The following is a 22,299-nucleotide window of genomic DNA, read 5'->3' as shown; positions in this document are numbered from 1 at the left end:
ACCAGCATGGTGGATGTTTGACCTGACATGGCATACCCTTCTCCAGTGTGGCTGACTCTCACACCAGATTGGCAGTCTGTCATCCCAGTGCGGCGGTCTCTCAGCCCGGCATGGTGGTCTCCTGGCTCAGCGTGGCAGTCTTTCGGTCCAGCACGGCGATGTCTCAGTTGGCATGGCAGACTCTCGGCCTCCAGGGTTTTGGTGGGGTCTTGGCTTGCTGTAGCTGACTCGGTCTTCAGGCCTGATGTGGTGGACTCTCTGCTCGGCATGGCAGATTCTTGGCCTGGAATGGAAGTCTGTTGTCTCACTATGACGGGGCCTCAGTCTGGCGGGGCCTCAGTCCGGCGTGGCTGGATTGGCCTGTTGTGGTGGACCCTTGGCCCAACATGGCAGTATCTCAGTTCCCAGTGTGGCAGACTTTCTGCCAGCATGGCAAACTGTCGGCCCAGAGTGGCAGACTGTTGTTCCGGTGTGGCAGTCACTCAACCCAGCATGGCAGATTTTTGATTCGGTGTGGTGAACCTTCGGTCCGGATTGATAGTCTGTTGGCCTGATGTGGCGGACTCTTAACCTGGCATGGTGGCCTCTCGGTTTGGTGTGGCAGACATTCAGTTGACGTGGCAGACTTTAGGCACACCCAGGCACGGCAGTCTATTGGCCCAGCGTGGCAGACTTCTCACAAAAGGGCGGTAGTCTCTCAATCCCCAGTATAGCTGATTCTCCCCACCACGGTGGACTCGGCCTGGCATGGCAGATTCTTGCTCCAGCGTGGCTGACTCTCGCCCCTGATTGGCGGTCTCTCAGCCTGGTGCGGCAGATTCACCTCTCACTGTGGCAGAGTTTCAGTCTGGAGTGGTGGGTTCTTGGCCTGGTGTGGTTGACTCCCAATCTGTCATGGTGGTCTCTCAAACCCTGGTGTGGCTGAATTTCACCGGCTTAGTGGATTCTTGGTGCAGTGTTGCGGACTCTCAGCCCCTGGGGGGCAGTCTCTCAGCCCGAAATAGAAGATGTTCAGCCCTGAGTGTCAGAGTCTTGGCCCAGCATGGTGATCTTGCGGCCAGGGGTGGTGGACTCTTGCTCCAGCGTGGTTGTCTCTTTGCCCAGCGTGGCGGTCTCTCGGCTCGGCAAGGTGGTCTCTCAGCCCAGCAGGACGGTCTCTCAGCCCAGCAGGACGGTCTCTCAGCCCCGCGTGGCGGCCTCACAGCCCCGGCACTGCGGACTATCTATTCAAAGTGGAGATTCTCAATCCGGAATGGCGGACTCTCGGATCCATGTGGCAGACAGTCAGCTCAGCATGGCAGACTCTCAGACTGGCGTAGCGGCCTCTTGGCCCGGCGTACTGGACTCTTGGCTCATTGTGGCAGACTGTCAGACAATGTGGTAGTCTCTTGGTTTGTCGTGGCAGACTCTCGGTCCAGAATAGCAGACTCTCAGGCCAGTGTGGCAGATTCTCAGTTCGGTGAGAAGGTCTCTCAATCCTAGGTGTGGCTGATTCTCGTCAGCATGGCAGTGTCTCGGCTCGCCATAGCGTACTGTTGGTCTGGAGAGGCAGACTCTCTCTTCAGCGTGGCAGAATCTCGCCTACATGGTGGATTTTTGGCCCAGTGTGGCAGTACTCTCACTCCAGCATGGCGTTCTCTCAGGACCCTGTATGGCTGATTATCATCAGCACAGTGGACACTCATTCCGGCGTGGCGGACAATCATTGTGGCAGAGTATTAACCTGGAGTGGTGAACTCTCAGCCCAGCGTGGCAGAATTTTGGCTGCTGTGTGATGGACACTCAGCCCAGCGTGGCAGACTCTCAGCTCAGCGTAGTGGACTCTCACTCCAGTGTGGTGGGCACACAGTCCAGCATGCGGATTGTTGGCCTGACATGACAGACTCCCGCTCCATCGTGAAGATCTCTCAGCCCGGTGTTGCAGACTGTCATTCTGGCATGGCAGTCTCTTGGCTTGGTGTGGCGGTCTCTTGGCCCGGCATGGTGGCCTCTCGGTCTGGTGTGGCAGTCTCTTGACCCTGATGTGGCAGACTCTCACTCTAGGAGGGCAGTTGCTCAGCCTACCATGGCAGATCTTTGGCCCAGAATGATGGGCTGTCAGTCTGAAGTGGCGGACTCAGGGCCCAAAGTGGCGTACTCTCTGCCCGGAATGCTGGGGTCTCCACACGGCGTGGCGGACTGTTGGCATGATGTGGCAGACTATATTAGCTTGGTGTGGTGGACTGTTGGTCGTGTGTGACAGTGTCTTGGCCCAACGGGGTGGTATCTTGTCTGACGTGGCTGTCTCTCTGCTTGGTGTGATGGGCTCTCAATCCTTGGGGCATGGTGGACTTTTGACCCAGCGTGACAGACTCTCGAGTGACATCGTGGACTCCGGACAGATTCTCAGTCCAGTTCACTCTGGCATGGCTGACTTACACTGGTGTCATGGACTCTCGACCCAGCATGGTGATATCGCAGCCGAGCGGGGTGGTATTTCAGCCAGCGTAGCAGTCTTACAGCTCGGCAAGGCAGACTCTTAGACCTGGGTCACAGACTCTTGGGCCGTTGTGGCGATCTCTTGGTCCTGATTGACGGACATTCAGCCTGGAGGGGTGGACTGTTGGTCTGGAGTGAAGGTCTCTCGCCCCCTGGCATGGCAGATTCTGGGCTTAGTGTGGCAGTCTCTTGGCCCCGCGTGACAGTGTCACGGCGTCTCACTCTGGCGGGACAGACTCTCGGCTCGCTGTGGTGGACTCTCAGTCCCTGGGATGGCTGATTCTCACCAGTGATGCAGACTCTCAACCAGTGTGGCGGACTCTTGGCTGGCATGGTGGTGTCTTGGCTCGACGTGGCCAACTCTCGGTCCAGTGTGGCAAACTTTCAGCTCAGTGTGGCAGATTCTCAGCCAGCGTGATGGTGGCTCGGCTCTGTGTGGCAGACTCTCAGTCCTGTGTGGTGGTGTCTCGGCCCGGAAGGTTGGTATTTCGTCCAGCATGGCTGTCTCTCGACTCAGTGTGGTGGACTCTCAATCCCCGACGTGCTGATTCGCAGGGCATGGTGGACTTTTGGCCCAGCGTGGCAGACTCTCGGACTGACATCGCAGACTTTGGACCAGCGTGGTGGATTCTCAGTCCAGTGTGGCAGACTCTCACTCTGCCTTGGCTGATTCCCACCCGCTTGGTGGACACTTGGTCTAGTATGGCGGTATCGCAGTATGGTCAGGGTGGAAGACGTTCAACCCGGACAGCCATCTCACAGCCCAGCGCGACATTTCTTGGCTCAGTGTGGAAGCTTTTCAATTCCCCCCGTGTGACTGATTCAGTGACCACTGTGGCGGACTTCCGCTGCAGTGTTGCAGTCTCTTGGCCCGGCACGGTGCACTCGCAGCTTGGCATGGACTCCAGTTTGGTGTTCTCTCAGACCCCTATGTTGCTGATTATCGGTAGCGTGGTGGACATTTGGTTCAGTGATGCAGACTCTCCTCCTCTCCTCCCAGACTCTTGGCTCAGCATGGTGGTCTCTCGGCTCAGCATGGCAGTCTGTCAGCCCAGCGTAGCAGACCTTTGGTCGACGTGGTGAACTCTCGGCCCAGCATGGCGGTCTCTCTCTCCAGTGTGGCAGTTCTCGGCCAGGAGTAGCAGTCTCTCAGTCCAGTGTGGCAGACTTATAGCTTGGCATGGCAGACTCTCTCTGTGGTGTGACAGAATCTCGGCCCAGATGGCCATCCCGGGGCCTGGCTTGTTGGACTCTCTGCTCAGTGTGACAGTCTCTCATTGGCATTCTCTCAAGACCCTGTGTGACTGATTCTCATCAGCTTGGCTATCAGTCCCTGGTGTGGCAGACTGTGGGCACAACATGGCAGTCTTTCGACATGGCATGGCGGACTCTGAAGTCAGCATGGCTGCTTCTCGGCTCAACTTGGCTGACTCGCAGTCCAGTGTGGCAGATTCTCTGACTGGCATGGCTGTCTCTCATTGCACTGTGGCAGACTTAAAGTTGCTGGGATGACTGATTCTCACCGGTGTGGCAGCGTCTCGGCTTGCTGTGGCCGACTCTCGGTGTGTGGTCTCTCAGCTCGGCGTGGCATAACTCCGCCAGCATGGTGACCTTTTAGTCCAGCGGAGCAGACACTTGGCCAGTGTAGTGGTGTCTCAGCTTGGTGTGGTGGACTCTCAGTCCAGTGTGGCAGCCTCTTAGCTCAGTGTGGCAGTCTCTCGGCTCAGCTTGGCAAACGCTCGGCTGGTGTGACAGTCTCTTGGCTCGTTGTGGCAGTCTCTCAGGCACTGGCATGGCTGATTCCCATGGTGTTGTGAACTCTCGCTCCAGATTAGCAGATATTTGGCCGGTGTGGCTGTCTCTCAGGCCGGCCTGGCCGTCTCTCAGTCCAGTGTGGCAGTCTTTTTCACTTCAGCAAGGCAGACTCTCAGACCAGAATCATGGGCTCTTGGGCTGGCGTGGCAGTCTGTTGGCCCCTGGCATGGCAGATTCTGGGCTCAGTGTGGCAGTCTCTTGGCCACACATGGCAGTGTCACGGTGTCTCATTCCGGTGTGGCGGACTCTCGGCCTGGTGTGGCAGCAAATCCCAGTCCGGCGGTGCTGTCTCTCATCTCGCTGTGGTGGACTCTCAGTCCCTGGGATGGCTGATTCTCACCAGCGTGGCAGACTCTCAACCAATGTGGCGGACTCTTGGCTGGCATGGTGGTGTCTGGGCTCAGCATGTCCAACTCTTGGTCCATATGGCAGACACTCGGCTCAGTGTGGCAGATTCTCGGCCGGTGTAATGTTAACTTGGCTCAGTGTGGCAGACTCTCGGTCCCGTGTGGTGATGTTTCAGCCCGGAGGGTTGCTTTCTCGTCCGCATGGCTGTCTGTCGGCTCTGTGTGGGGAACTCTCAATCCCCGGCACGGCTGATTCCTAGGGCATGGTGGACTTTTGGCCCAGCGTGACAGACTCTCGGACTGACATCACAGACTCTGGACCAGCATGGCAGATTCTCAGTCCAATATGGCAGACTCTAACTCTGGCTTGGCCAATTCCCACTGGCATGGTGGACTCTGGCTCTAGTATGGCGGTATCGCGGTCTGGCGGTGTGGTCTTTCAGCCGGTGTGGCAGCTCAAACTAAGGAGGGCTGCACTGTGCAACCTTTGACCTTATTTAGTATGATTTATGCTATACCATAATTATTGCGATGTTTAACTTTGTTATGATTCTGTACCTGAGTATTTTTACCTAAGATGGCACCTTGTGTTGGTGACATTATACATTTCTCACTGTACTCTTGTACTTTTATACTTGAGTACACATGGCAGTAAAATCAAAATCAGATCAAATCAAATCTTTAAAATGACAGTGGAAGACAAGAGACTTTAATTACTGAGGAAAGAACATGGATCTAGTAGTGGGAGTTGGCTTAGTGAGTTTCAGGGAAAGCAGATATATCCTTCAACAGCTACTGGAGACCTGATTAGAAGCAGAGAGAGAGGTGTCAGATCCTTCAGTCGGAGCACATCACTCATTGGTGAATCTAACAAACCAGCGATGAATCCTTTATATCACTTGAGTGCCAGCAGTGAGAGTGAAGAATTTGCCCGAGTTTCTGAAATATCAAAACCATCTGGCCAGTCCTTCGCAGCAGCACACATGTATCAGATATTGCCTTTGGGCTCAAGGGACAGCTCATTGCCAGCAACAAAGATAACAGCAAATGCCTTTTGTGTAATTTGCCTTCATCCAGGTACTGTGCAATCCCAGGCCAGTGAGGACAAATCAAAGGGTGGGAGAGGTTAGTTTCTTGCAATAGCAAATGAATGACCCGACAAAACATTCCAAGAACTCAAGGCCTGACAGTGTTACGGTGATTCTCAGGAAAAACTAGCACCACCTGGAAAGGAGGCAGCTGCTCTGAACTCGGCTCGTATACCTGAATATGGGGCTGCAGTTCTGACTGGTTTTACTGCTTTTTCACATGGTCTCAAGAGATCATTACATTCACTCTTACGAAGACATGATGAAACGTTCTGAATTTAAAACATGAAAATGAGAATAAGGCATGAGCCCATCAAGTCACCTCCATCATTCAATGTAATCTTGGCTGATTTGGTAATTTTCAATGCCACTTTTCCCATAACCTTCAATTCCCTTGTTGATTAAAGTTCAGTCTACCTTAGGCTTGACTATACTTGATGACCTAATCTCCACAACTGTTTGCAGTAAAGAATTCCACAAATTCACTACTCTTTGAGAGAAAAAAAATCATCCTGGCCTCTTTCTTAGTTGGGTGACCCCTTATTCTGAGATTATGCCCTCTGGTCCTAAACTCTCTCACAACAGGAAACAATCTTTCTGTAAGTAACCCTGTCAAGCCCCCTGAGAATCTTATATGTTTCAAACAAATAACCATGGCTTTTGCCCAAAACATCAATTCTCCTGATCCGCGGATGTTGCCTGACCTGCGCTTTTCCAGCACTACACTCTTGACTCTAAACTCCAATGAGTACAGGCCCAACTACTTAACTTCTCCTCATTAGAAAATCCCTCCAATAAAAATACCTATTAAAAAAAAAGAAAATCCCTCAATACCCAGGGTCAATCTAGTGAACCTTCTCTGGATTACCGCCAATGCTAATACATCTTAGATAAGGGGAGCAAGACTTTTTAAAGTATTTCAACTTTTCCAAAATTTTATTTAATGCTTCTTTGGTTTTCCTCCTGGGTGTTGCTTGTGACTGTGTCCTGCAGATTAACCTTCAATCCCTCACAACCAGGACAGACCGGGTGAGAGGCACCTCTATCCAAACTGCCCGACGCAACAAGGCCGATTGGTAGTGTTCGTGCTGCAGCAGTTACTTTTATTCAGGATGCTGTGCCAGCAATGATTGTCCCTTCTTCGTTGTTCTGGCGAAGGTGGTGGTGAGCTAACTACTTGAATCACTACAGACCATGTGGTGTAAGGACACCCACAATGCAGTTAGGGAGAGAGTTCCAGGATTGTGATCCAGCAACAGTGAAGGAACGGGGATATATTTCCAAGCCAGGCTGGTGTGTAACTTCAAAAGAAACGTGTTGGAGATGTTCCCATGTTCCTGCCACACTGGTCCTTCTCCATGGTAGAGTGTAGATTCGAAAGATTTTGTCAAAAAAGCCTAGGTGAGTTGCTGCACCTTCCAAACCAGCAATCATTACCATCTAGGAACAGCCCCACCTGCAGTTCCCCTCCAAGTCACTCACCTTCCTGACTTGGAAATAAATCACCATTCCTTCAGTGTCACTGGTCACATTCCTGAAATTCCTGCCCTTACAGCATCGTGTCTAACTATAGTTGATCAATCACAGCAGGTCAAGAAGGAAGTTCACCTTCACAAGGGTATCTTGGAATGGACAGTAAAGGCTGGTCCAGCCAACAAGCCCTTGAGTGAATTTTTAAAAAAGGGTTGTACAATTGCTACTGTGCGTCGATCACAAAGAAAATGAATGTTGAAGGTGGTGGATGTGGAGTGCTAATCAAGCAGGAACTTGAGTAGTTGGTGCAGCTCATGGGGTATAGAGAAGGGTTAAACACTCCACCGTGACTTTCTGATACTGGTTGGGCTCAGCTCTGATGCATCTTGTATTAACTTTGAGTGGGTTATGCTCTGTCTGCCATCCTGTGGCCAATCTATGGTACTACTATTCATCTGGTTCATGTCAAATCACTGCAGTCTCTCCTGAGTTAAATCATATCCAGATGACTATTAATTCTATAGTGAATTTAAAGGCCTAGTGAAAAGGCTTTTTCTATTCTGTCTTTTGAGGTGTCCATGTAGAGTTTGTCTCCGTGTAGAGTTTTCCCCATTCCTGTAGAATGCGGTGGAGGCATAGAGTCATACAGCATGGAAACAGACCCATCGGTTCAACTCGTTCATGCCAACCAGGTTTCCTCATCTGAACTAGTCCCATGTCTGCATTTGGCCCATACACCACAATCTTTCCTATTCATGTGCCTGTCTAAATGTCTTTTAAATGTTGTAACTGTACCTGCCTCTACCATTTCCTCTGATAGCTCGTTCCACATACACACCAGCCTCTGCATTAAAACGTTGACCCTCAGGATCCATTGAAATGTTTCCCCTCTCAGGTTAACCTATGCCCATTTGTTTTGGACTCCCCTACATTGGGGAAAAGGTCTATTTGCCTTGTCTGTGCCTCTCATGATTTCATAGGCCTCTATGAAGTCACCCCTCAGCCTTCAACACTCCAGGAATAAAAGATATGCAGGTTAGGTGGATTTGCCCTGCTAAATTGTCCATTGTGTCAAGGGATGTGTAGGTTAAGGTATTAGTCATGGAATGTCTAGGGATAGGATGGGGCTGGGGTGGGGTCTAGGTGCTATGCTGTTGGATGGGATGGGGGGGTGGGTCTAGGTGATATGCTGTTCAGAGGGCTGATGTGAACTCAATGGGCTGAATGGCCTGCTTCCACAGTGTAGGGATTCCATCTACTCAAGCTTTTAGGACTGGCTTTGAACTCAGTGTTCCATTTGATGCTGAAAGAACACAGCTGAAGGTTTTTTGAAAATTGGAGGACTGCTTTAAGAGAGTAGCAAAACTAACAATAGAACATCGAGCCTGAGGTTCCTAGATTGCTCAAGACCTAGTAGAGCAGTCCTATGCACTTTACAGGAGCAATTCCCAAGCTAACTTCAGCACTGGTCCATAAATGAATATGTAAAGATGCAACTTTGCAATATTGCTTCAGAGTCATAGAATCATACAGCACAGAAACAGACTCCTCTAGGGAGTCTAACCAGGGTGAAAGGATCAATTACTGGGGGACACAGGTTTAAGGTGCGGGAGGGGGGTAGTTTAAAAGAGATGGCGAGGCAAGGTTTTCACACAAAGGATGGTGAGTGCCTGAAACACACTGCCAGAAGAGGTGGGAGAAGCAGACACAATAGCAGCATTCAAGAAATACCGATGAATAAAGGGAAAGGAATGGAATGCAGGGAGACTGATCCTGTAAGTGAAGGCAGTTTTAGCATGGAAGGGCAAAATGTGTCAGCGCGGGCTTGAAGGGCCTGTGCTTAATTGTTCTTTGTTCAGTCCATTTTTTGTAATTAACTCAATAGCCAGTTATATTCTTACAATTGCATCTCACATCAAAGAATTTGTAGCCTTCTCATGCAAACCTTTTCAGGTGAAACTAAGTTTATGGTTCTGAAATAATTGCCATGACTCGTTGTTCAGCGCATGCCAAAAATAATCTCAAACTAAACGTCTCACCTGCCTGCTTGGTCCATATCACTCCAATCCTTTCCCATTCATATACTTATCTAAGTGTCTTTTAAATGTTGTAACTGTATCTGCTTCCTCAAGAAAGACTAACAAACTTTACTAGAAGCTGCTTCTTATTGCTGCTAGCTGGATAAAAAGGAGAGTTGGTTAGCCCTGTTGGCAGGATAGCTGGTTTGTAATACAGTGTGAGGTTCAATTCCTAAATCAACTGACAAAATTAAAAATCACACAACACCACATTATAGTCCAACTAGCTTTCGGAGTGCTGCTTCTTCATCTTATACCGTGCCTGACGTAGTAACCCTCAGGTTAAACTCGCCATCTGACTGTTTCGAATGAGAGAGCAGAACTGTGGTGACTTTACGTAGCACCCAGTGTATTTTCAGTTTCCTTATTTCTCAACCTCAAACCTTTATCCTGTCACTTGGTGGATTCTGCCTCAGAGAGGGGCAAGGTTTCTAGATTAGATTACTTACAGTGTGGAAACAGGCTCTTCGGCCCAACAAGTCCACACCGACCCGCCAAAGCGCACCCACCCAGACCCATTCCCCTACATTTACACCTTCACCTAACACTACGGGCAATTTAGCATGGCCAATACGCCTGACCTGCACATCTTTGGACTGTGGGAGGAAACCAGAGCATCCGGAGGAAACCCACGCAGACACGGGGAGAATGTGCAAACTCCATACAGAAAGTTGCCTGAGGCGGGAATTAAACCCAGGTTTCTGGCGCTGTGAGGCAGCAGTGCTAATCACTGGGCCACCGTACTTTTTCTTATTTGGTCATCACGGTTAAGAATCTTGTTGCCTGCCCTAGACACAGAGCAAATGAAACCTCAACTCACAAGCATTTTTAAGACAAATGGAATCAAGAGACATGTATTGGAGAGAGTAACCTTTTTTATTTTTATCCAAAAAAAATTTACATCCGCCATTTATTGCATTACATTTCATCAATATTGAGCCCACTAGATCTACACGACAGAGGCACAAAACAAATAGCATTATGCTTGAACACAAAACACTGAAATATTCAGTTTAAATAGACAAAATTAATAAATTAATTCTAATCGACAGAATACAATGGCATTATCTGCGAGACATTTTTTTCACATTTTAGAAAAATACTTCCTAAGTCATTCTGTGCGAAAGAAAATGCCACATGACACAGAGGCAGGATCAGGCCAACACAATAACTTTGCTGCTGATAAGAGCTGTGACCGGAGCGGGAACAAGACATGGACACGGACTGCATTTTACAGCTGACAGTGACAACAAAACAAAACGGGGAGGCCCACTTGGCAAACTCCCCAGACTCTGCTACAGAGTCAGAGAAGAGTTAAGTCTAAACTTTGGCAGAAACAGTTGAGGGAGGAACATTGGCAAGAAATCATGGCTCGGGGTGGGTTGGTGGTGCTGGGGCAATCTCTCTTTAATGCAAATATCCATTTTCAATGACTTCAGTGGAAATACGTTGTTGATTGTTAAATATATATATATAAAAGATCTGCTGAAGTTGGGTGCTGTCTTACTAAAAGAAAAAAAAAATCAGTGGAAACTTGCAAATGGTCCTATTTGTTTTGTATACCCCAGAACAGTGTAACTAACACATTCATTTCCAAGTAGGGCTTTTTTTCATTGTGTTTTTTCCTCTGGATTTATCACTCACCTACCCTCTTATTACATGTAACAGGCAATTGTGCAAGATTTCACCTAAAACTGAACAAGGACATTGGAGATTGCATCCCTACATGGGGACAAAAGAAGTTTTTTATCTTGAATTTTTCTGGATTCAGTCACCTCATTTTAAACAAAGTAGAATTTCCCACTGGTTTGTTATTATCTTTTGAAGAGAACCTGTCACCCTGTTAAGATTTACAGGCTGGAAATAGACTGAGCAATTTTAGCCCCACAGTGAGTACAATGTAAATTGATCATTTGTTACATTTGAGGGGTTAAACTGCTTAATATTGAATGGGTTGCCGCTTTCAATAAACCCTCCCCCACCACCACTCCCCCGCCCCCGCCAGAACAGGTACCATTGTGAAAATGCACAGATTTCAATACCCTAAACATTGCCCTATGTAATTTCTGTACTCTTTAAATCAGCAATAGCAAAAGCCATTGCTGTGGAGGTTGTTCCTGTTCTTGCCAGCAGATGGCAATGCCGTACTATATCCAATAGAAGACCCTCCACCTGGTTCCTTCAATAGGAAACGAGAAATGAGCCCCGAACGTATTTGCTCCCGTGGCAGTTCAGATTAACTGGAGAAGGCTAGGTATAGACAGTCAAAGCACTTGGATACTTAATTAAATTTTGCACACTTTATAGTTTTGCCTGTCCCCCAAACCCCAGCTACATTAAAATTCTTCAAAGCAGCTTTATAGACAGTTTGCTCTTGAACTTGAAAGTTCACATTCAATTATTGTTATAGGACTTTGGCATTCCCTCCCTCATCCTGTGCTGAACCAATTTGATGTCCACAAACACACAGTTTATTTCTGTGTCTACCTGTAAACATGGAGGGACAGTGAAAATGATCCTTCCCTATGGACCCCAATGCCCAAAGGGGAATGAAACTGGACATGTTACAACATTAACTCAATGCTAATTGCCCAGCCTTTCCTGCAAAAGACTTTTTAACAAAAAAAGCATTCACGGGATGTGGGCATCACTGGCTGGACCAGCATTTGTTGTCCAATCCTAATTGCCTTTGAGAATGTGCATCAATGTTGGAGTGAAGCCTGGCCACATTGAGGCCACATGTCTAATCCTTCTCTTTATACGGTGTGCAAACCCTCAGTACACTTGTGTGGCTTCATTAATGAATTCAGTATAGAATAGAATCCTGACAGTGTGGAAGTAGGCCTTTCAGCCCACTGAGTCCACACTGTCTCTCCAAACAGCATCCCACCCCTGCATTTCCCAATGCTAATGCACCTAACCTGCATTCTGTGGGCAATTCAGCATGGCCAATCCACCTAACCTTCATATCTTTGGATTGTGGGAGGAAACCAGAGCATCTAGAGGAAACCAACACAGATACCGGGAGAATGTACAAACTCCACACAGACAGTGTGGAATTGAGCCCAAATCTCTAACACTGTGAGGCACCAGTACCAGGTATTGAGCCACCGTGTTGCCCTTGGGCTTGAGGGACTGAATAGCCTCCTGTGCTATAATGACTCACATTGTGAGTGCATTCACCCCAGTCACTTATTTCACCTCTTATTGTGCAATCAGACCGCTAGCAAAGCTCAAACAGTCAGAATGAGCCATGATGTAAATCGCCCAGGTACTTAGTAACCGGCTTCTCTTCTGTCCTCGAGCATTACTTTTCATCCGAACACACACCCAACACCATTTGTTTCACAATCTCTGCAGCTTTTGAGGGTGAGAGTGCGGAGCTGGACCTGTGGGCCATGAAGCAGTCACACTGTGCAGATTCCCCCAGGAGGAACCCGAGCAGGTGAGTCAAGACCAATCAGGCATCTTTCACTTGCATTGCAGCCTGATCCCAGACACGGGGACAACAGGTTTGTTTGGGAAATCTGGGAAAATTAGTGAGGCTGGCATTGTTTGGCCATCCCTAATTGCCCTGAGCTAATTGGCTCTCCAGGTCATTTCAGAGGGCAGTTAAGAGTCAATCAGGCTGTGAGCGTGGAGTCACATGTAGGTCAGACCGGGGAAGGATGGCAGATTTCCTTCCCTTTTCACGAGCAGACTCTCCATTCATGAAACTATAAGCAGCAAGGCACACAGGCATCAATGCAGGCACAACATTCTTAAGGGAAATTAGGGATGATCAATAAAACATTCCCGATGAAGGGTTTACGCCCAAAATGTCAATTCACCTGCCCCTCGGATGCTGCCTGACCTGCTCTGCTTTTCCAGCACCACACTCTTTGACTCTGATCTCCAGCATCTGCAGTCCTCACTTTCTCCTCAATAAATACTGACCCAACCAACAATTCCTACAGCCCATGATTTTTTTTTGCCTTTAAAAAAAATGCCTTTGCAGGAAAGATTTTTTTTTGAACCATCATTTGTAGTTGCTCTAGCCACAACAACTGAGACTAGCTTCCAACTGCAGATTTTCAACAGTGCATTTAGATTCCAGCTGTTGCTGCTGTGGTGGTATTTGAACCCATGTTTCCAAGGCCTCGGGGTTGCTGGTGCAGTGATATTACCATTATACCACTTTCTCTGGCCCTTGTAGAATCAAGGCTGCTGGATGGAGGGTGAAATGGTAGCACAGGCTTGAATGGGGCTGAATGGCCAATGCCCGATGCTATATTCCCTGAGATGGTGGTGGTGGAGGACCTCTTCCTTGCTCTGACACTGCTCCCTCAATGTATTTTTTACTCAGGGATTTGTACCATCCCAAGGCAAGGAAGAATGGAGGGAGGCGACTAAACCAGGATGTGAGGGGCTGAATGGCCTCCTTCTGATGCTCCTGAACATCATCTTGCATTCAGATATCCACCCAACCCCATTTGCGTCAGGGACTGTCACTCGGTGGAGACCTGGTGCACAGACAGAGACAGTAAACATTGCTCTGGAGGGACAGAGCCAGTGTCACTGAATCCAGCTGTACCAAATGCAAATTACCAATTGGCCATCACTGGGCCGTTGCTTGTAATGGATAGGGTTGGGTTATTTAAAATCACAGGAATAAGTCACTCTAAAAATCTAATTGGTTCAGCCTCAGAACATCAGGGGTTGGCACAGAAGTTGCTGCAATGTTTCAAGCCTTGCAAATCATTTCCCTGCGTCGCCGTCCCTTTCGCCTCCGGCATGCGAGCTATTCGACTTTGGCATGCTTCGCATTTCTGACTCTTGGGGTTTGGAAGTTAATGACCGAGATCATCCAAGCAGGAGATCCAGTCACTTCCACCCAGCTTCAGGGCACACTGGCCCTCAACACCAGGAGTTTCGAAGGCGAAAGAGAGACCGCTATGAAGGAAAAGTCGCCACAGGCGAGGACTCAAGAGATCAGTCACTCTGTCCCAATTTCTCTGGCACCATATGAGAACCTCAGAGTCTACATTCACCCAGTTTCGGCCTGTCCAGTGTTATAGAGTGGAGCCAAAGAAATAATGTGCGTGCGTTTTGTATTGTGTGTGGATGAGACTCGTGTGCAACTTTGTTGGCTCTCCATGGGCAGTGTGTTTTTTTTAACTATTAACTATCGCACCGCTCCATAAATTTTACAGCTGTAGGTGGCATCATCCAGTTTGCATAAACACTATCATTTGCATATCTTGTAAAGACTGAGTTAGTTCCATCGAATCTTGTGATGGGGACAGGGCAGTCTTCGGACCAGCAAGGATACGAGATGCCTAAAAACGAAAACAGATAATTTTTTCTGCACAAAGCAGGGGAACCACAACAGAAAAAAGAAAAACGAAAGATAAGATTCAGGTGCTGACAATTACTCTCACCAAAAAAAATACACCACATCTGATTCATTGCATCCATGTATATCTACACAAACGCCACCACTAAGGGGGCAGAAATTTTAAATTAAAATAATTACAATAAATTATAAATTAAAGGAAAATCAAAGTAACTGCTGCAGCGTCGATTTATTTTTAACATGCTTATATACATTGCCTCTGCTTACACAACTGGAGTCCAGTCTGATTTTGGATGGGGATTTGTGCTATTGACCCTATCTCCCTGAAAGGCTTATATGATGAACTTATGAACCATCTTGCATTCTCCATTTTGGGACAAGGGGGTGTCACTGACAGAAGGACGGACCGTGACAGGGTAGAAAAGTGAATTGTGCTGTGCGATCCCAGTGACCGTTTGCTGAGGAGCCAACAATTTCAAGCCATAATTCAGATTGTTTCTGGATCACCTCCCCACTCCATCACATCCCACCCCTTCCCATCCATATTATGGCAATATCACTGCACCCGTCTGGATGAAGCTCCCAAATCTCGCCTTAATTCTAGCAGAGAAAGGATATTGTATGTACCAACAAATGTTCAGACCGTAATGCCTGCCTGGTTTATTCAAACATCTCAAATTCTCCAGCTTTACAAACTTTCAATGACTCAACCCCAGTATGACAAGCTGCTAAGAGCAAAACTATGCTGAAATGTAACATTAATTGTTAATGCCCAGCTGTGTGCTTTACAAAGAATCAGCGTTGTAAAACAAAAGGATTGAAAGTGTTTTGAGGCACAACAGAGCGCAGCATGATGTACAGAGAAAATGCTTAACATCTTTTGCACTCCCTCTAATTTACTTTTAATCCTCAAGCTGCAAACCTGCCATGGAATGCATTTCATAAACAGTAGGTTAATAACAAACATATTGTGTGGATCTTGTAACATTGGGACAAGCTGAATGTTTTTGCAAATTCACAAGTTGAAATGTTTCTGTAACATTTTTTGACAAATTTTATGAATTAAATATATTCTTGGAGGGAAACATGAATTAAGAGCTTTAGGCTGAGGATGTGGTGTGTAATAGAAAGACATATAACTGCGAATCTGATACCAAGAATAGTGTGTTTAAGAGCGAGAGAATTATATAACTGTGAGTCTGATATTAGATATAGTGTGTGCAAGAGAGAGTGAGGGATGTAATTGTGAGTCTGATATTAGGGATAGACATTGCAGGTAGAGTGAGAGACTATCATTAACTAAGAGTTCTGGACTTACGAATTGGACGATTTGTAATAGTGCTTTGAGATTGGTTGAGAGACAGATTCTGATATCAGTGCAGGGGAGGGGTTGATTACAGTGTGTAGGATAGTGGCTGGTAACAGTCTGGGTGAGGGGCTGATGCTATGTTACGGAAGGGAGAAAGGTTTATTGCAGTGTTTTTGGTGGTGACACTGAGATACCAGCTCACTGAGTGAAATTTATCATTTGTTTTAATATGGGGCTAAAGCTCTTGTCAAATAGAGCACAGCGTGTACCAATTGTTTGTCTAACACATTAGATTCACTCACTCTAATAGGAAAGGACAAATGGAGGCTGTGCAATTAACCACGAATCTAAAAGATATACCAATACACGTGTGAGAGAGTGTGTGTGTACTTGTGTCCATATGTCTGTGCACGTGTGAGTGTGTAAGTGGGTGTGTTTTTGTGAGTGTGTGTGTTGAGGGGAGAGAGAGAGAGATTGCTTATGCATTTTTTTTTATTTTTGGGATGTGGACATTATTGGCTGGACCCAGCATTTATTACCCATCCCTAGTTATCCTGGAGAAGGTGATGGTGAGCTGCCTTTTTAAACTGCTGTCAGAGAGTGAGTTCGAGGATTTGACCCAGTGATAGTGAAGGAATGGCGATATATTTCCAAGACAGCATGGAGAGTGGCTTGGAGGGGACCTTGCAAATGGTGGTGTTCCCATGTATCTGCTGCCCTTGTCCTTCTAGATGGAAGCAGCTGTCGATATGGAAGGTGCTGTCTAATAAACCTTGGTGAATTTTTACAGGGCATCTTGTAGGTAGTACACGCTGCTGCTAGTGAACGTCAAGGGTGGAGGAAGTAGATGTTGTGGATGTGGTGCCAATCAAGCAGGTTTCTTTATTATAGATGGTGTCAAGGTTGTTGAGTGTTGTTGGAGCTGCAGTCATCCAGGTAAGCGGGACGTATTCCATTACACTCCTGACTTCTGCCTATGTGTGTGTCTATATTTGTGTGTGCTTGTGTGTCTGTATTTGTGTGTGTGTGTCTGTATTTGTGTGTGTCAGTCTGTGTGTACATGCGCCCACTCCTATTAGGACAGAGATTCCTACCAGTGGAAATGTCCATTAATTATGACCTTGGCATAAGAGGATATTGTGGCCATGCGTTTACTGAGAGGTTTGCAGTTAATTGACAAGATTTTCTATCAATTATACATTATATACACACACATATAAATATATTTAGAGAGAGAGAGAGAGAGAGAGGTGACAGTGCTTGCAAAGGATGTTTAAGGTTTTTTGATACCTGTCAGGAAACAATAGGGAAATGTGCACAGGGAACTCTAATGACACCGTATAAATATAACCCAGGCTTTCTTTTTCTAAATATACACTATGAGGAAGGGGGCGGGGCTCCACTATGCATGCATTATGCCTGAATTCAATGAATCCAGGGCACTTGGAGGAGTATTTGTAGATTTGGGAGAACCCTCTGTCGCCGAATCTTGGAGGCGCTCTGTGTAAGCAAGGTCATCAGCTGCAGCAGTGTGTCTGAAAATGAGCTTAGAATCTAGTAAATGCATGTGAAATTCTACCGTAGAGTTTGTTTTCAATCCATGTGGAGGGGAGGGACCGAGGGAGGGGAGCATTATTACAGTCTACCAATGGCGTCTCTTCTTCAGCCACTCCGTCATCATAGAGCAGGGAATCCGATGGCGTGGAGGCTGCAAGGTCCAAGTAATCCTGGAGACAAAAGCACAAAAGTTCACTCAGCGTCTTACATCGATTTCAAAAACTGAACAAACCAAATGAGAGGCAGCAGGTAACAGAGAGAATCACAGAACCTCACAGAATCAGAAGGATGCCGCCTGGGCCATCATGCTTGCACCATCTCCCCGAATGATCCATGGACATCAGTGCTATTCTCCTACTATCTCCCTGTAATCCTGCTCATTTTTCGTTCTCAGGTGACAGTCTAATTCCCTTTTGAAATGCTGAACTGAACATTCAATGAGTAACTCACCTCCTAATTCCCCAACCCCCTTCAACCATCTACAAGGCACATGTCAGGAGTGTGATGGAATAGGCCCGACTCACCATCAACACTCAAGAAGCTTGACACCACCGAGGACAAAGCAGCCCACTTGATTGGCACCACATCTACAAACATTAATTCCCTCCACCACTGATGCTCAGGAGCAGCAATGTGTACCATCTGCAAGGTGTAGAAATTCAACTTCTGAGACAGCACCTTCCAAATCCATTACCATCATCATCTAGAAGGACAATAGCAGCAGATACACAGGAACAGCACCAGCTGCAAGCTCCCCTCCAAGCCACTCCCCATCCTGACTGTGAAATATATCACCATTCTCTCAGTGACGCTGGGAAAAAATGCTGGAATTCCCTCCCTAATAGCATTGTGGGTGTTCCCAGAACAAATGGACTGTAGTGATTCAAGAAGGTGTCTCGCCACCACCTTTTCAAAGGAAACGAGAGATGGGCAATAAATGCTGACTCAGCCAGCGATACTCACATCCCAATAATAAATAGAGAAAAAAAATCCTCTTTTGATGTGACTATATTACCACCAACATCATGAGCTTTCATTTTGCTCAGTAACCTTCTACCTGGTACTCTTTTGGAAATCTAAATTCACCTCATCTATAGCTTCCCCTGAATTCATCCTGCTTGTGAGTTACTTCTAAAAAATTAGAAATTAATTCTTTCACATTACCATGCTGACCAAGCCTAATAATGTAATGATTTTCTCAATGTCCTGCTATTACCACCTTAATCAAAGTTAAAAATCACACAATACCAGGTTATAGTCCAACAACAGGTTTCCAACACTGGCATCTCCAAGTCATGGTCACCTTAATCATGGATCTCAGCATTTTCCCAGTGATGGATGTTGGACTAATTGGCCTATGGTTTATTTTCCTTCTGTCTCCCTCCTTTTTGAATAGAGATGTTACATTTGTGATTCTACTATCCACTGTGACCCCACACTTCCTCTAATTTCTGAATAATTGCTGTGTGGATCTCAAAGGATTGAGCGTGACAGCAACTGGAGAAATTGGAAGTGAGCTGCTTCGAGAGAGTGTTGTTGGGACTTTTCCAGAATCTAAAAGATGTTGAAATGTCACAATTAACGATCAACACCCTTCACAGAAGGAAATCTGCTGAACTTATCTAATCTGGTCTACACGTGTCTTCAGGAGTGGTGATGGCCTAATGGTATTATCATTGGGCTACTAATCCAGAGAGGAGAAAGTGAGGACTGCAAATGCAGATGAAGGGCTTATGCCTGAAACGTCAATTCTCCTGCTGCTCAGATGCTGCCTGATTGGCTGTGCTTTTCCAGCGCCACACTCTTGACTTATTTATCCAGAGACCCAGAGGTTCTGGGGATTTGGGTTTGAAACCCATCATGACATATAATAGAATTTGAATTCAATTTTTTTTATATAAATCTGGAATTAAGACTCTAATGATTGTCAGGAAAAGTCCATTTGACTCACCGATGTCCTTTTGGAAAGCTAATTGCTATCCTTACCCAGCCTAGGCTACACATAACTCCAGATCCATTGTAATGAGCTGCTCACAATGTAGTCTTCTCTACACTGGGGAGATGAAACTGGGCGAATGATTTGCAGAACACCTACATTCTATCCTCACAAATGACCTCAAGCTTCAACACACTCCCATAAACCCTGGCCAATGTCACTGTCTCGGGCTTGCTGCAGTGCTCCAGTGAGGCTCAGTGCAAGCTGGAAGAACAGCATCTCATCTTTTGCTCAGAGGAGTCGGCAGCCATCAAGACTCGAGTTCAATGATTTTAGAGTCTGAACATCTTCCATGTTCTTTACCCACCAACACCGCCACACCCAGGTCCTACCATGATATGGGTTGCTTTTAGCACAGCCAACCCATTGTCACCTACTTACAGTCTCCATGATCAGCTTTTCTTTCTCTCTGGCTTTCCCTTATCAATCCTTTGTTTACCTAACTATTGTCCTCCATCTCTGCCTATCCACTCACTCTTTCCCTCCTATTTTCTGTCTTCAGCACATAAGCCACTAGCTACTATCAGTCCTGAAGAAGGGTCACTGGGCGCAAGATTTTCCTTCTGCTTTCTCTTTCCACATATGGTATCAGACCTGCTGAGCTTCTCTATCAGATTCTGTTTTTGTTACAGATTTCCAACATCCATAGTTTTCTGTTTTATTATACGCACAGCAATGTGGTTAACTCCAACTGTCTTCTTGGCAATTAGGGACGGGCAACAAATTCTGGCCCAGCCAACAATGCCAACATCCATGAGCAAGAGAAGAAAAGTTTCTGCAGCTGTATCTTTTAAGAGAATGAAGCAAGCCATCTGATCCAGAGATATGAGGGCATAGGTTTAGGGTGAGAGGGGAAAAATATAAAAGAGACCTAAGGGGCAACTTTTACACACAGAGGGTGGTACCTGTATGGAATGAGCTGCCAGAGGAAGTGGTGTAGGCTGGTACAATTGCAACATTTAAAAGTCATCTGGATGGGTATATGAATAGGAATGTTTTGGAGGGATATAGGCCGGGTGCTGGCAAGTGGGATGAGATTGGGTTGGGATATCTGGTTGGCATGGACAAGTTGGACCGAAGGGTCTGTTTCCATGCTGTACGTCTCTATGACTCTATATGTTCATCTTTAGTTCTAAGTTCCTTTCTTTTGTGACTGCTTTATGTTACTCCCTCCTGCTTATCTCTTAATTGTAAAGTGTTCTTGTGATGTCTGTGATGTTCTTGTGAAGTCTCCTGAAGTGAAGACTGCCACAAATACTTATTGATAATGGTGTTCAAAATCATGAGGGGGCTGACAAAAAATGTTCCCATTGACAGAAGGATCAAGAGTCTAGATTAGAGTGGTGCTGGAAAAGCACAGCAGGTCAGGCAGCATCGGAGGAGCAGGAAAATCGACATTTCGGGCAAAAGCCCTTCATCAGGAAGGATCACGAACCAAGGGACACTGATTTAAGGTGACTGACAAATAGAGAAATGCCTACAAGGCAATAACTTTTCTGCACAGCAAGTGGTTAGAATTTGGAGTGTGTTGTCCAAGAATGTTGTCAAGGCTGATTCCATTGAGGTCTTCCAAAAGGAAATTATCTGAATAGGAAGAATTGCAGGGCTATGGATATAGAGTGGGGTGTGGCATTAGATGATTACTCTTGCAGAGAGTCAGGAGATAGTGAGGACTGCAGATGCTGAAGAAGTGAGAGTTGATAAAGTGTGGCGCTGGAAAAGGCATGACAGGTCAGGCAGCATCTGATGAGCAAGATCGACGTTTTGGGCATAACTCTTCATCAGGAAAATAATGAGCCCTGATGAAAGGCTAAGCCTGAAATGTTGACTCTCTTGCTCCTCTGATGTTGCCTGACCTGCTGTGCCTTTTCCACCATCACACTTTATCGACTCTAGCAGAGAGTCAGCCCAGACAGGATGGATCAAAAGGCCTCCTTCTAAGCTGTAACTTTGCTAAGGTTCTATGGTGTTGGTTAATTATTGCTTCCTGATTTTATTTGCTCATTGTTTTACCTGACATCCTGGTTTCAGTGACTTTGCTCTTTTTCCAGAGCTCTCAGTTGGATAAAATTGGTATTGGAATTGCTGGGGATGATTCAGTCAGTAGAACATTGCACTTACCCGGCTCTTCACCATCATTTTCTCCAGCTCTTTGCTGATTTCTGCGAAAGTCGGCCGTTTGTCTGGCTCCTGTTTCCAACATCGCAGCATCAAGTTGTACCTGAGAGAGAATTACAGCACATTTATGACACTGACTGAACCTGAGGAAGGGAGAGAATTATAATAGATGACAACAGTGTCAAACCTGATAAAGCAGGGAGGCAGATTATTCAACCCATGCACATCACCCACCTCTCACACAACTCCCAATTCCGACGCACACTTCCTCCACCCCCACAGACACCTTCCCCACCCCCACACACACACACCTCACCCACCCCCCCACACACCTCCCCCATGTCCACACACACCTCTCCAGCTCCACGCACAACTTCCCCACACAGACCTCTCCCACCCTCACACACAACTACCCCACCCCACACAGACAGCCTCCACACACACCCCCCTCACTCCATCCCTACCTCCTGCACATCACACACTCCCTAGCTCCACACACAACTCCCCCACCCCCACAAATCCCACCTCCACACACAACTCCCTCACCTCACACACCTCCCCACTCCCAGACACAATTCTCCTACCTCGGACACCCACCTCACACCACCTCCCCCAACTCACACACACCTCCCCCACCTCCACACAAAATCCTTCACCTCACACAAATCCCCAACCTCACACATACCTCCCCAGCCCCACACACAC

At 47.0% G+C, this 22,299-nt stretch overlaps 1 protein-coding gene across 1 annotated transcript in view; it reads right to left on the bottom strand.

The window, feature by feature from the left end:
• Window positions 1–11,323: 11,323 nt before the first annotated feature.
• ret (ret proto-oncogene receptor tyrosine kinase) overlaps window positions 11,324–22,299 on the bottom strand; it is a 134,496-nt gene continuing 123,520 nt past the window's right edge. Inside the window, exons 18-20 of the mRNA XM_087982272.1 lie at window positions 21,598–21,697; window positions 17,503–17,650; window positions 11,324–14,597 (exon numbers count right to left, since the gene is read on the bottom strand). Of these exons, the coding sequence (XP_087838398.1) occupies window positions 14,440–14,597; window positions 17,503–17,650; window positions 21,598–21,697 (406 nt within the window). The 3' untranslated portion in view covers window positions 11,324–14,439. The remainder of the gene's footprint in view (window positions 14,598–17,502; window positions 17,651–21,597; window positions 21,698–22,299) is intronic.

Source organism: Chiloscyllium plagiosum, unplaced genomic scaffold (genome assembly GCF_037043375.1).
Source record: "Chiloscyllium plagiosum isolate Xiang-an unplaced genomic scaffold, Cpla_swu_hap1 HiC_scaffold_43, whole genome shotgun sequence".
Taxonomy (NCBI): Eukaryota; Metazoa; Chordata; class Chondrichthyes; order Orectolobiformes; family Hemiscylliidae; genus Chiloscyllium; species Chiloscyllium plagiosum.
This window is presented reverse-complemented; position numbering and strand designations above follow the sequence as displayed.